The sequence below is a fragment of the Caretta caretta genome, chromosome 7, assembly GCF_965140235.1.
Source record: "Caretta caretta isolate rCarCar2 chromosome 7, rCarCar1.hap1, whole genome shotgun sequence".
Lineage (NCBI taxonomy): Eukaryota > Metazoa > Chordata > Testudines > Cheloniidae > Caretta > Caretta caretta.
In genome coordinates, this window is record NC_134212.1 from 30818590 (window position 1) to 30833408 (window position 14819).

Genomic DNA, 14819 nt, shown 5'->3' on the forward strand with positions numbered 1-14819 from the left:
GGACCATGGTGCCCCATAGAGCCCAGGCCCAACCATCTCATGGTTTTTAATGGCTCTGTGAGCTGCTTCAGACGTGCCTTTAGGCCATGTACAGCTGGCTACTTACGGTGTTGTTTAGTAGGCCCACGACATCCAAACCAAACGGCAACAATGCCATTGCATGGAGAGAATTTAACCTGGCTTGGGAAAACTCGTTCTTGTTTATAGAAGGGAAAGAGTCTAAACCTATAGTGTGGTATGCAACACTACAGCTGTATGGAAAAAGTTTGATTTTCAGTGGCATTTTACATAAGCCTATGCTGAAATTAACACAAAATATCCCACTAGATCACCTTTGCAGGGAGAGTTGGTGCTCCACTGGAATGTTCATTGGCTGTTACAGGGAAATGATCTCAAAAGGTTTGGGAAACAAAAAGAGAACCAGTGCTAAAGTTTTTGGAAAAGAGGAATGAACTTGTTGACAATTGCAAGCTTATTAAAAGCAAGGACTAGATAAGTGATCTGGCTTTCCTTTTAGATATTGTGTTTCATCTCAACACCTGTATAGGGGAAGGATTTGCCTCTTTGATACACTGTTCAATTTAGTTGCCTCTTTTATATAAAAAACTGTGACTCTTTCAAAACAGTTTGTCCCAATAATTTGGACCACTTTATTTATTTGCATCAGTTAAGAACTGAGAATGACCGGGTATAAATTATGAGAAACACCACAATGCAGTTTCTTCACTGTTAGATTTCAGAGTAGCAGCCGTGTTAGTCTGTATTTGCAAAAAGAAAAGGAGTACTTGTGGCACCTTAGAGACTAACCAATTTATTTGAGCTTAAGGATGCATCCAATGAAGTGAGCTGTAGCTCACAAAAGCTTATGCTCAAATAAATTGGTTAGTCTCTGAGGTGCCACAAGTACTCCTTTTCTTTTCACTGTTAGAGTCATTTGAGAGGATTTTAAGGTTGATAAGTACACCATGGCTCTTTTTACTAGTCCTTTCACTGTTTTGTATATGGATATTGATAATTACCCTTCAAATTTACAGTTAGAAATTCTTTAACTAAATATATTAATTCTGAGTTTGAGAATAAATTCAAAGAATTCTGTACATCTCCAGTGAACCAAGACATGATAACACTCTGGAAATTTTTCCCTAAAGGAGATTTTCCTCAGATAAATGACCTTGCCCTTCATTCGCTATGTGGGCAGACTTGGATCAATGTATATTTGTGGACAGGTTTCAGAGTAACAGCCGTGTTAGTCTGTATTCGCAAAAAGAAAAGGAGTACTTGTGGCACCTTAGAGACTAACCAATTTATTTGAGCATAAGCTTTCGTGAGCTACAGCTACAGTATGCATCCGATGAAGTGAGCTGTAGCTCAAGAAAGCTTATGCTCAAATAAATTGGTTAGTCTCTAAGGTGCCACAAGTACTCCTTTTCTATTTGTGGACAGTCATTTTCAGAGAGGAGATTTATTAAAAGCAAATATCATTCCGAGGTCACAGATTCCCAACTCAGTGACTTAGATGTACTAGCATCAACAAAGCTGAACCCAGGGATTGATGACATTATGGACAAGAAGGGACATTCAGAAACACCTCTAGACGGCTACCATGACACCCCGATCATGGTTAGTTTTATTCTGCATTAATTACATTATAGGAAATACTGTAATTAAGTGTAATCTTTTTTAGACTAGTGGTTTTCAACCTTTTTTTATTTGTGGACCTCTAAAAAATTTCAAATGCAGGTGCAGACCCCTTTGGAAATCTTAAGACGTATTCTGCAGACCCCAAGAGATCCACAGATCACAAGTAGAAAACCACTGTTTTAGACACTTTAGTAATAAAGTGACGTTTTGGTATGTTATAAGTTCCTATTGTGCCACAATTGGCAAAAAAGTTGGCCACCAATTATATGGACCATGAAGGTCCCTCCCTCCTAACGGGGAACATACTATTGTGCTGGGGGTGGGGTTAGTTGTACAATTTCTTCTCCACACCTCAGCAGGGATTGGGAATGGTTTGTACTAAATACTCCTTCTCTGCTTTATAAATATATCTATATACAGGGAGAAACCCCATTGGGAGTGGGGAAAAGAAACATCACCCACCCACTGGAAGGGAAAGTATAAGCCTGTCATAACCATGCAAACCCTCCTTTATCTGTGAGGGGTTAAGAAGCTCAAATAACCTGGTTGGCACCTGACCAAAAGGACCAGTAAGGGAAGAAGATCCTTTCAAATCTGTGGGGGGAGGTTTTGTTTGTGCTCTCTTTGTTGTGTTCTTTTGGGACAGAAAGAGGGACCAGGCAGGAAAAAAATACAAAAAAAACCTCTCCTAAAACCCTACCTGCAATAAGCATCTAAAATTACAAAAATTGTAAGTAAAGCAAGGAAACCTAATTGGATTTTAGTGTCCTAAAAACCCAAGGGTCTGGTCTGTGCTCACCTTGTTTACCTATTTGGTTGGTATATTATTCTCAAACCTCCCCAGAAAAGGGGGTGAATGGACTTGGGGGGATATTTTGAGGAAACAGGAACTCCAAGTGGTCCTTTTCGTGAATCTTTGTCTAACTCAATTGGTGGGGGCAGCAATACCGTCCAAGGACAAGGAAGAATTTGTGCCTTGGGGAAGTTTTTAATCTAAGCTGGTAGAAATAAGCTTACATGTGGGTCCCCACATCTGTACCCCAGAGTTCATTTGGTGAGGGAACCCTGACATGGTGGCAGCGAGGTGGGATCATTTTGAACCAGAAGCACAGACCTCAGGATTTTAAAAACATTTTTTCTTTTGGCTGACTGAAAACCGGGGAGGTTTTTTTGTTTGTTTGTTTTTTAAAAGGACACTTTTTTTTTAAGCTGAGAGCAGCTGGAGTTCTTTTTTTCTCTGCCTGGAGGCAGAGGAGATAACTTTCAGCAAGGGAATCCACAAGCTGGGGGTTTTTTGGTTTTTTTTCCTTTTCTTTCTAACTCTCGGGTTAAGCTAGGCTAAGCGCAGGAAGGCTAGGATGACAGAAAGTGAGGTCCAAAAGAAACTAGAATTAGCCAGATTGGAAGCTGAAGAGAGAGAGAAAGAACATGAAAGACAGATGGCCTTAAAGCACTTGGAGTTGGAAGCAGAGGAGAGGAAACAGGGAAAACGCTTGGAGACAGAAATGGAGACGAAACGCTTTGAGGCAGAGGTGAAACGCTTGGTTACGGAGTTAGAGCTGAAGCGCTTAGATCTGGAAAGGGCTAAGCTGAGTCTACCAGATAACCCTAACAATCCTTCTCCAGGTACTGCTCTCCATTCCAAAAAATTCCCCACCTACAAGGTAGGCAATGATACAGAGGCCTTCTTAGAAAAATTTCAAAAGGGCCTGCCTTGGATACAGCATCGCTACAGACCAGTATATGGTGGAGCTGAGGCCGCAGCTCAGTGGACCCTTAGCAGAGGTGGCAGCTGAAATGCCTAAGGAACACATGAACAGCTACGAACTTTTTTTTTTTTTTAAAAGGCCAGAATTAGAATGGGGCTAACACCCGAGCAGGCCCGTTGGTGGTTCAGAGCCCTCAGGTGGAAACCAGACATGGCATTTTCCCAACACGCCTACCACATCGTCAAAAATTGGGATGCCTGTTTATCAGGAGCAAGCATTAGATCTCTGGAAGATCTGTCTCTCCTCATGCAAATGGAGCAATTCTTAGAGGGTATTCCTGAGGAAATAGAAAGGTACATCCTAGATGGGAAGCCCAAAACTGTAATCGAGGCGGGGCAGATCGGAACCAAATGGGTGGAGGTGACGGAAAAGAAGAAAGCTAGTAGCAGCTGGAGCAGATATCAGAAGGGGCAACCTGAGAAAACACCCTACTACCAGGTGCAGCCCAAGGCCCCACCTACTTCCCAAGGAAACCCCAAACACCTTATCGTCCCACCACACCAGTCTCTAGCAACCCACCTCGTCCCAGTGACCAGTCAGCTGGGCGATGTTTTAAATGTAACGAGCTGGGGCATGTAAAGGCCAACTGCCCCAAGAACCCCAATAGATTGCAGTTCATTACACTGGAATCACACCAAAGGTCCCCAAGCCCAGATCCCTCCCAGGTACCCTCAGAGTGAAAGGAAACTGTGAGTGTGGGCGGGAAGAAGGTTATCACGTGGAGGGACACTGGAGCACAGGTGTCAGCTATCCACCAATCCTTAGTGGACCCCAAATTCATCAACCCAGAGGCTCAAGTGACAATTCCACCCTTCATGTCCAACTCTTTAAACTTGCCTACAGCCAAGTTGCCTGTCCAGTTCAAGGGCTGGTCAGGAACGTGGACTTTTGCAGTCTATGATGATTATCCCATTCCCATGCTGCTGGGGGAAGACTTGGCCAACCATGTGAAGCTAGCCAAGAGGGTGGGAACAGTCACCCATAGCCAGGCTAAGCGAGCTGATGAAGTGAGCTGTAGCTCACGAAAGCTCATGCTCAAATAAATTGGTTAGTCTCTAAGGTGCCACAAGTACTCCTTTTCTTTTTGCGAATACAGACTAACACGGCTGTTCCTCTGACACCTAGCTCTGTTACTGAGCCTTCTACGAGGGCTCCATCTGTGTTACCAGAGACCCAAACTGAGGTGGTAGAACCAGATCCCCTGCCAATGACTGCAACAGCCGTAGTGGATCCAGTCCCAGAGACCCAACCAGAACCAGTCCCAGAACCGGAATGGGTGGAGCAGCCAGCACTGAGTCCAGTGCTTGCAACCCCGTCTACAATTCCAACGCCAGAAGGCACCACCAAGCCTGTCCTGGCAGCAGCAGATAAACCGACACAAGAGGCTCAGCCAGAGCCTGAAATACCCCATAGTGCACGAGCAAAAAGCGGTTCATAGTCAACATAACCAGCCCCATCACCTGCATCGCTTCCAGAAGGACCAAGTCCACAATCCTGTGAGGAACTGATGTCTCCAGCATCAAGGGAACAGTTCCAGGCCAAGCAGGAAGCAGATGAAAGCCTCCAGGGAGCTTGGACGGCAGCATGGAGCAACCCATCGCCTCTCAGCTATTCTAATCGATCCCGGTTTGTTGTAGAAAAAGGACTTTTGTACAAGGAAACTCTTTCTGGTGGGCACCAGGAAGACTGGCATGCTCAAAGAGGAGTTGGTAGTTCCAACTAAGTACCGAGTAAAGCTCTTGAGCTTAGCCCACGATCATCCTAGTGGCCATGCTGGGATGAACAGGTCCAAAGACTGTTTGGGGAAGTCCTTCCACTGGGAGGGAATGGGCAAGGACGTTCCTACTTATGTCTAGTCTTGTGAGGTGTACCAAAGAGTGGGAAAACCCCAAGACCAGGTCAAAGCCCCTCTCCAGCTTTCCCATAATTGAGGTTCCCTTTCAGCGAGTAGCTGTGGCTGTTCTGGGTCCTTTTCTGATAAAGTCACCCAGAGGAAAGCAGTACATACTGACTTTCATGGATTTTGCCACCCAATGGCCGGAAGCAGTAGCTCTAAGCAACACCAGGGCTAAAAGTGTGTGCCACGCATTAACAGACATTTTTGCCAGGGTAGGTTGGCTCTCTGACATCCTTATGGATTCGGGAACTAATTTCCTGGCAGGGACCATGAAAAGCCTGTGGGAAGCTCATGGGGTGAACCACTTGGTTGCCACCCCTTACCACCATCAAACAAATGGCCTGGTGGAGAAGTTTAATGGAACTTTGGGGGCCATGATACGTAAATTTGTAAATGAGCACTCCAATGATTGGGACCTAGTGTTGCTCTTTGCCTACAGGGCTGTACCACATCCCAGTTTAGGGTTTTCACCATTTGAACTTGTGTATGGCTGCGAGGTTAAGGGCCATTACAGTTGGTGAAGCTGCAATGGGAGGGGTATACACCTTCTCCAGGAACTAACATACTGGACCTGCAAAATACCCTCCGAGACTCTTTAGCCCTAGCTAGAGAAAACCTAAAAGATGCTCAGGAAGAACAAAAGGCCTGGTATGATAAACATGCCAGAGAGCGTTCCTTCAAAGTAGGGGACCAGGTCATGGTCTTGAAGGTGCTCCAGGCCCATAAGATGGAAGCGTCATGGGACGGGCCATTTACGGTCTAAGAGCGCCTGGGAGCGGTTAACTATCTCATAGCATCCCCCACCACAAACCTAAAGCGTACCATTTTAATTCTCTAAAGCCCTCTTATTCCAGAGAATTAAAGGTTAGTCAGTTTACAACCCAGGGAGGAGATGACGCTGAGTGGCCTGAAGGTGTCTACTACAAAGGAAAAAGTGACGGTGGCGTTTTAGAGGTGAACCTCTCAATGACCCTCAGACGTATGCAGTAACAGCAGATCAAGGAGCTGTTCACTAGCTTCGCGCCAATGTTCTCAGCCACCCCAGGACGGACCAAACGGGGATACCACTCCATTGACACAGCTCCAGGAAGAAATCACAGCCAGTGTGGAGCAGGCTGTCCAACACAGTCTGTGATCTGGGGGAGGCGTGTCATAACCATACAGCTACGGGTAGTATAAAATCCCTCCTTTACCTGTGAGGGGTTAAGACACTCAAATAACCTGGTTGGCACCTGACCAAAAGGACCAATAAAGGAAGAAGATCCTTTCAAATCTGTGGGGGGAGGTTTCGTTTATGCTCTCTGTTGTGCTGTCTTGGGACAGAGAGAGGGACCAGGCAGAAATAAAAACCTCTCCTAAAGCCCTACCTGAAATAAGCATCTAAAATTACAAAAATTGTAAGTAAAGCAAGGAAATGCATTAGATTATCTTTTGTTCTGGCTTGTGAATTTTCCCTATGCTAAGATGGAGGTTTATTCCTTGTTTTTTGTAACTTTGAAGTTTTGCCTAGAGGGGAATCCTCTGTGTTTTAAATCTTATTACCCTGTAAAATTACTTTCCATCCTGATTTTACAGAGGTGCTTCTTTTACTTTTTTCTTTATTATAAAGTTCTGCTTTTAAGAACCTAATTGGTTTTTAGTGTCCTAAAAACCCAAGGGTCTGGTCTGTGCTCACCTTGTTTACCTGTTTGGTTGGTATATTATTCTCAAGCCTCCCCAGGAAAGGGGATGGAGGGACTTAGGGGGATATTTTGGGGAAACAAAAAGAAAAGGAGTACTTGTGGCACCTTAGAGACTAACCAATTTATTTGAGCATAAGCTTAAGTGAAAGCTTATGCTCAAATAAATTGGTTAGTCTCTAAGGTGCCACAAGTACTCCTTTTCTTTTTGCGAATACAGACTAACACGGCTGTTACTCTGAAATTTGGGAAAACAGGAACTCCAAGTGGTCCTTTTCCTGAATCTTTGTCTTACTCACTTGGTGGGAGCAACAATACCATCCAAGGAAGAATTTGTGCCTTGGGGAAGTTTTTAACCTAAGCTGGTAGAAATAAGCTTGCGGGGGGGAGGGGTCTTTCATGCGGGTCCCCACAACTGTACCCCAGAGTTCAGAGTGGGGACGGAACTCTGACAAAACCATATACCCTTCTGTATACACAGGGGGAAATACCATTAGAAGTGGTGGGGAGAAGACTCATTCCCTCCCCTCCTATGTGGAAGGGATGCTATGCCCCATACATCCTTCTGTATCAGGGGACATATCACAGGGGGGAAATCAGTTCATCCCCAATGAGTGCCCCTACTGAGTCACCACCACCTTAGCTTGTGAAAACTGACACAATCCTAGCCTGGTGCAACATTTCTGCAGCCTCCCTGCTACTTACACTTGAGCCTTAGGATAGTGACCAGTATAAATATTTTAGTTTAGGGCCCGGTTTGTTTCTTTAAATACTGCCAGCCAAAGCAGCCCTATATAAATATTTGAATTAAGCCCCTGGCTACCTCTTAAATCATTCTGATCCCTAAAAATAAGCAGATACTTCTTTCTTGGGTGTGGTAGGAGGCTTTCTGTGCAACGAGGTGGCATCCTGGTAGAGATGGAGTCAGCAATGCAGAGCTGTAGATCCTGGTGGCAGTTAATAGGAGTAAGGGCTAAGCCGCTGGAAAAACTGACAAGAGGAGGAATAGGAATACAGCAGGCCCCAAGGGCTGTGCAGATATTAGGTAACTGTATCACATTCCTTTTCTCCAAGGAGGCAGAAATATCATCTCCATGCCACAGGGAAACTGAGGCATGGGGAGGTGCAGATCCGATCATGATGGGGGCCAGATAACTAAGACAGACTTGCCTCAAGATCACACAGAAAATCAGGGACAAAGACGAATCAGGGACAAATCAGAGGATCCAGGTGTTCTGGTAGTCAGCCCCCTACCCCCATCCTGCCCTTCTCTAGCCACTAGACCACACTCCTATCCCAGAGCTGAGAATAAAACCCAGGAGTCCTAACTCGCAGTCCTGAGCTGTTCTTGCCACTAGACCCGACTCCTCCCTCAGCTGGGAATAGAAGTCCTGGTACCTAATATACTCTGCACTAACCTAGTGTCCCAATCAGTGGGTTGTGAGAAGGTTGTAGATGAGTCATGGGCCTGGTGTGGATGGGAGGTCCCAGCAGGGTAAGGGGGTTAGAAAGAGAGCCTGCCTTGCACTCATCCCACAGAGGCAGCTCCAAAGTGTCCTGCAGGGCTGTCCCAACTCCCTGCTCTGGCCATTCTGGGCCAAAGCTGAGTGGTGCTGCAACTCCACGCACCAGGTTGGGGAACTGGGCCCAGCACCATGGGACAGGAGCTGCTGCTGCAGGGTCAGTGCAGAGCAGACTTGCTCCCCAGCTCCCTTCCCCTGCAACCTCCCCTCTGCACTGAGCTGGGATTAGGGTTGTGGCGCTGGCCAGAGGGTGCTGCTGTAAGTGGTGGGTCCCCTCCCTGTCTGTGTAGCGTGGAGGAGGAGGAGGAGAAGAATGCTGACCTACGATTGGTGAGGGGGATGGCATGAATTTGGACCTACACATGTTGCTAAAAAAAAAAAAAAGACAAAATGCAGTTGGTGGGTCACTTGAGTAAAAGGTTTGGGAACCCCTGCTCTAACATACTAAACCCTACTCCCCTCCCACAGTTGGGGTTAGAACCCAAGAATCCTGAACCCCAGCTCCCCCCACTGCTCTAGCCCACTAGACCCCACTCCCTTCCCAGATCTGGGGATAGAACCCAGGAGTCCTGACCATCACCCCTAGCCTCCCCTTCTCTAACCACTAGACCCCACTTCCACTGGCACAGCAGGGAGGGGGTGGAGGGGGGAGAAGATAGCATTTCCCCAAGGGTCCTTGACGCCTCATCTTGTATTTCCAGTTCAGCTTCTTTTTTCCCCTACGCAGAGGGTTATTTCATGGCATTACCCTGGCTCCTGGCCAGGTATGAAGGAGCTGCTCTCAACTTCTTTGCTGGTTCATAACCAGAGTGCAATGGGAGAGATGTAAACAGGAGCTTAGGGGGTGAAATTGCAGCTCTCAGCATGATCAGATAACATTCCTGTGACTGCCCAGGGCTCTGCTGCTTGTCCCGCTCCCCTTCTCTTGCTGCCAAGGAAGCTCAAAGCTTGTTCATAAATTAACCCTTGGTACAGGCAAAATGAGGAATACAGAGGAAGCAAGCTGGCTACGGTCATAATGGCAGGAATAGGGACAGAAACCAGGAGTCCTGACTCAGGGCCCCCGTCATGTCAGGCCTTGAGACAAGCACTGAGAGACAGCCTCTGCCCTGAAGAGCTCACAGTCTAACTAGACAAAGGAAGGATTATTAGACCTGCTTTGTAGATGGGTAAACTGAAGCCCAGACAGATGAAGTGAGTGGCACGAGGTCACACAGGAAGGCTGTAGCAGAGCTGGGAATGGAAGCAAGATCTCCTGGATCCCAGCTCTGTGCCTTAAAGACAAGGCCAGCCTTCCTGTGTCTTACAGTCCCTGATCATTGTATCTTTGGTGTCGCTATAGAACAGCCATAGATCAGGCAATAGTAGGGTCAGAGAAAACACTCCCCACCAGCCTGATTCTGTCCAGCAGGAGGCAACGACACACAGACATGCAATACATTGCAGCCAGCACAATTCATGGACAGTGCTGTAGTTATTTGGGTAGCATATTTTACCTGCAGCAAGAAGCACCATGTACAGTTTGTGTTGTTGTGTTTTCAACCCAAGCAGCTAGTCAAATTTCAGGACTCTGGGGATGTTCCAGTGAAGAGGAGAAATTGCTGATACTCCGGTATTTCTTTGATGCAATATTGTTTATTTATAAGAAATGTACAAAGCCCTGCTTCTCTGAATACAGGAGGAACCAAGAACAAAATGAGAGGATTTCTGCATGTTACCAATGAACTGCATTTAAAAATGACCCTTTTAGTTGCAACTCAATAGTCTAAATCCAAATTTTACAGCTGAGACAGCTGTCTCCCTCTGATTCACCCCTCTGCTAAGTCTATGCACCACTTAAGTACAACAGCCCCTAGTTCCATGCTGGGATCAGCACTGACTGTGACAGGAGAGCACCCCCTACAGCCCCCCCATCCTGCTCCCTGCAGCAAAGAACCCCCTGGGCATAGGGGGGAGCACTTACTGTGAGGAGACAGTGCCCCCTACTGAGCCGTTCATCCCTCAAGCATGGCGGCAGCAGCAGCATCCCCAGCCTTCTCTGGCTATGTATCTGGTCTGCACGAGGAACTCAATCTCTGCTTAGTCAGCAGGAGGCACTGTGGGGTGGTCCCCGATGGGCTAAGCAGCAGCACTCTGGCCAGCTGTCAAGGACTAAGATGGCAGCCTTGGATTCAGAGCCGAGCCTCCAGAGTAGCAGCAGTTCTTGGTGTCTGCATGAGGGAGGTGTAGGAGAAATATCCTCCAGGAGGCAAAGATAGTCTCCAAAGAACATTGGCCAACCAGTCAGCCAAGATGTCCACCAAGGAAAGCTAGAAAACAGATGGCCACCAAAGAAAAGTAGACAATCAACATGGCCACCACCATGGGGCCTAGCAGGCCAAAGCAGGGTCATGCAGGCCTCGCCACAGCCGGATGATATCCTGGGGTGTCCTGTGATCCACCAGGATGAGTTCCTTGTAAGCACAAAAGTCCTCCTGTCCCTCAGCCTTCATGCTGAAGGTCCAAAAACCAGGGTGGTTCTGTGGCACCAGTGCCAGCTCTCTCAGGCAGATCCCCAGGTAGATGTTGTTGATAGGGAAGAGGGGCAAGTGGCACGAAGCCTCGTAGAGCCGGGCAGCCACATCCCGTGAGCAAAGGATCCCTCCACCCCCCACATAGGGTGGGTAGGTGCCCTGATAGAAGGACTCAGGGATATAGTACTTGTGTTTGCAGTCATGGACTGGGACAGCATTCTGGATGACATGGCCAGCAAAGAGGCCCCGGCGAGTGACAGCGTCAAGGCTCCCAGCGTAAGCCACCAGGGTGTCCACCCTAAGAAAGACATCATCCCCCCCAAGGAAGATCAACTCCACGCTGGGGCAGTGGCCCTGCAACCACCCTAGGAACAGGATGTCCTTTAGGCTGAGATTGTAGAAGGTATCCTGGAAGTCCCAAAGCAGGAGATCGCTGTTTTTCCGCCTCTCCAGCTCCAGAAGTGCCTCCAGATCCGGATGCCCATCCCCTGAGCCTTGCCTGCCCAACAGGAAGAGCGTCTGCACTGTCACGTTCCTGACCAGCCCAGTTCGGCCCCATGTCTGCCGGATGGCTTGACGTCGGTCAAAGTTGGCCAACTGGGACTTAACAGCCACCAGCAGTTGTGTCCCATTTGGGCAGGCCTCATCATCTGCTGGCCCAACTAGCAGTGGGTAGTCCCTGCAGTGCATGGAGAGGACAAAAGCCTGGAGGTGGCTGGGGTAGGAGGAGAAATCTGTCAACCTCTGGGAGGCTTCATGGAAGCTCTCTCCACACGTCCCTGGCAGCGTGAGATTGAACTGGGCTGTGGCATTCCTCAGTATGGGGTTGTCCAGCTGGTCCATGTAGAGCATCAACAAGTTCCAGAGGGGAAGGCCATGGAGGTCCCTGTGCTGCCACAGCCTCAGATGGCCCCCAACGAAGGCTGATCTCCCGGAAGCCTGCAGACCGAGTGGCCTCCTTGAGAGCATCACTACAGTGTAGACTATCACATTGGCGACAAAGACGCAGGAGAGCCAGACATAAGCTTTGATGTAGCGGAGCTTCATGGTGTGTATGGGGGGGGGTTGCTGTGGGGCAAGGAAGGGAAGGGGTTAGATGGCACCTCCCTGTACCACCACACACCCCCAACAGCCTCCCACAGCTCAACTACCCCCCCACACACACCCCTAACACCTGATCAGCTACCCCCTCCCACAGACACCCCACAGTGCAGCAGGACTTTCCAGGTACCTGTCTCACACACACACCAACAGCCCCCAATGGCCATTCAACTACCCCCTGCACACGCACACACACCTTTACAGTCCCCCAGGATGCATCAGGCACCCCCACACAGACAATCCCATGTTTCAGGTACCCCCACATGCACCCTGACAACCCCTCCAGGTATCTACTCTCTCCCAAACCCTGACAGATATCCATGGCCATTCAGCTACCCGCCCACACCCGTTCAGCCCCCCCAAGGTATTTCAGGTACCCCCATACACGCACCTCTGCCCTTTTTGGTATTTACATGGCACTTCTGCTTGACTTAGTTCTCAGAGCATTTCACCCATGTGGGTTTGTCTCTTTATATCCAGTAGAGAGCTGGAACCAGAAGCTTGGAGATTGGAGGGGCAGCAGTGACAGAGTTTGGGGTTCGAGCCTCTCTGCTGTAGCCACTAGTCTCTATTCCCCTTCCAGAGCCAGGATAGAACCCAGGAGTCCTGGTTCCCAGCCCCCTGCTCTAGCTACTAGACCTCACTTTGCCCCTAGAGCTGGGAGCTGATCGTCCCTTCTGAAGAGGAGCTGGTCTCAACTTTCAGTGGGTGGGGCAAGGATCTGCTCTTACCTTGAGGCAGGTGCAGAGTCCGGGAGGAGGAGGAAGCAACTGGGACAGTGCAATGAGAATAAGGGAGGAGGGGAGGGACATTACGCTCAGAGAGCCACGCAGCAGCAGTGGGGTCAGTATAAACCGGTTTCTAGCCGTTCGTTCGTATCGCCAGTCCTGCTTCTCACCCCCCATTTGGTACAGGGAGGGCAGCGGGGGGTCCTGGTTCCCAGTCCCTCCTGCTCTATCCCACGAGGCCTCCCCTCCTCCCAGACCTGGGAATAGAACCCAGGAATCCTGACTCACAGTCCCTCCTATTCTAACCCACTAGCCCCCAGTCCTCTCCCAGAGCCGAGCCTAGAACCCAGGAGTCCTGTGTCCAAGCGGGGCTGGGACGGGGCTGGGGCTCTTTAAACGATCAGCGGGGAGGCAGGTGTGCTCCAGCCAAGACCCGGGATCTGGATGCTCTCCCACTCCCAGCCTTGTTCCCCAGATTCAATGCCTCTCACCTGGACTCGGGGGCGGGGCGGGGGAGGAGGTGAGAGAGGTCAGTCCCTGGGGAGCCGGGGAAAGACAGAGCTAAGTAGGGGTGAGGGGAGAGAAATGTTAGATGAGCTTGAACAGAGGTTTGGGAAGCAGGCAGCTGCCTAGGTAGGGAGAGGCAAGGAAGCCTGCAGGTAAGAGGGGATCTAGGGCTGTCTCAAGTGGAGGGGGGAGGTGAGGGGAGCTGGGCTGTGGGGGAGAGAAACTAGGGCTGTTGGGTGTCTGGGGTTGTGGGGAGTGGAGGGGAGAATCTAAGGTTGTGGGGGACTCAGGGCTGGAAGGTGAGGGGAACATGGGCTGTAGGAGGATACAGGGTTGAGGGGATCTGGGGCTGGGGGCAACAGGGGAAATCCAGGGCTGACAGCTTCCTTTGCCCCATCCCAGTGGATGCAGCACAGCTGTACTCTTACCTCCCCCAGGCCATGTTTTCTTCAGCCGTGCTCCATGATACTAGGGTTCTGTCTCTCCAGACTTGGGTGTTCCCAACCCCCTGGCAACATATTTGATGTTTTTACTGTCCCTAAAATGGATTTCCCATGATCCCCCTACTGTTTTTAATTTAATCTGCCAGGCACCATCCCATCCATGATCCCATGGTTGCCACCGAACAGCACCCCACAATCCCAGTATTACCAATGCAGCAACAGCTGCCTGAGTCTGCACAGAGCCTGAGCTGATTGCTCCAGGAAGGGGGAGCTGCTCCACGCTTCTCAGTGAGGCATTAACCCTGAAAACTATAGACTGTGAGTTCATCGGGGCAGGGACTCTTTCTCATTGTGTCTGCGCAGCACCAGGCAAAATGGGGCACCCAATCTCAGTTGGGGTCTATGCAGCATCCAGCATAATGGGGGCCACAAGCTTGGTCAGGGTCTGTGCATTGCCTGGCACAGTGGGGGCCCCAATCTCACTGGGGGGGGGTCTATGCAGCGGACTGCACAACGGGGGCCCAAATCTCAGTCAGGGTCTGTGCAGCACCCAGCACTACAAGGGCCTCCATCTCAGCCAAGGCCTCTAGCTGATACTAAATAACAATAAAAATAGTAATAAAAATAACAATAATAATAATAATAATAACTCCCAGCTTCCTGCCCTCCTCTAACTACTGGGCCACATCCTCCTTCCAAAGCCAGGCGTAGAACACAGGAGTCCTGGCTGTCTTGGTTTCCGGTTCAGCACGCCCCCTGCTCGATTTGGTGCAGTAATCCCAGTAAGAAAAAAGCAAACTCTGCTCTCAGAGACTCATTTATTTGCTGGTACTTTGCATCTCTAATGCAGGGAGCTGTATGTGACCCTTCTCCGTTCCAGCCGGGGTTATTTTCAGGCGGTGTCCAGAGAGTCCAGAGGAGACTCTAGCCTCTTGTTCAGCTGCAACCTGTTAGCAGGACATGAACCAAAGGAACCACTAGATTCCCCCTCCCCTCCCAGAGGTGGGAATAGAACCTA

General features: G+C 49.2%; 1 protein-coding gene across 1 annotated transcript; it reads right to left on the minus strand.

Moving 5' to 3' along the window:
- Window positions 1–10130: 10130 nt before the first annotated feature.
- LOC125640021 (N-acetyllactosaminide beta-1,3-N-acetylglucosaminyltransferase 2-like) lies at window positions 10131–12080 on the minus strand. Its single transcript, XM_048858068.2, has one exon. It carries the CDS (start codon window positions 12067–12069, stop codon window positions 10879–10881), a length of 1191 nt encoding a protein of 396 aa, XP_048714025.1. The 5' UTR covers window positions 12070–12080; the 3' UTR covers window positions 10131–10878.
- Window positions 12081–14819: the final 2739 nt, after the last annotated feature.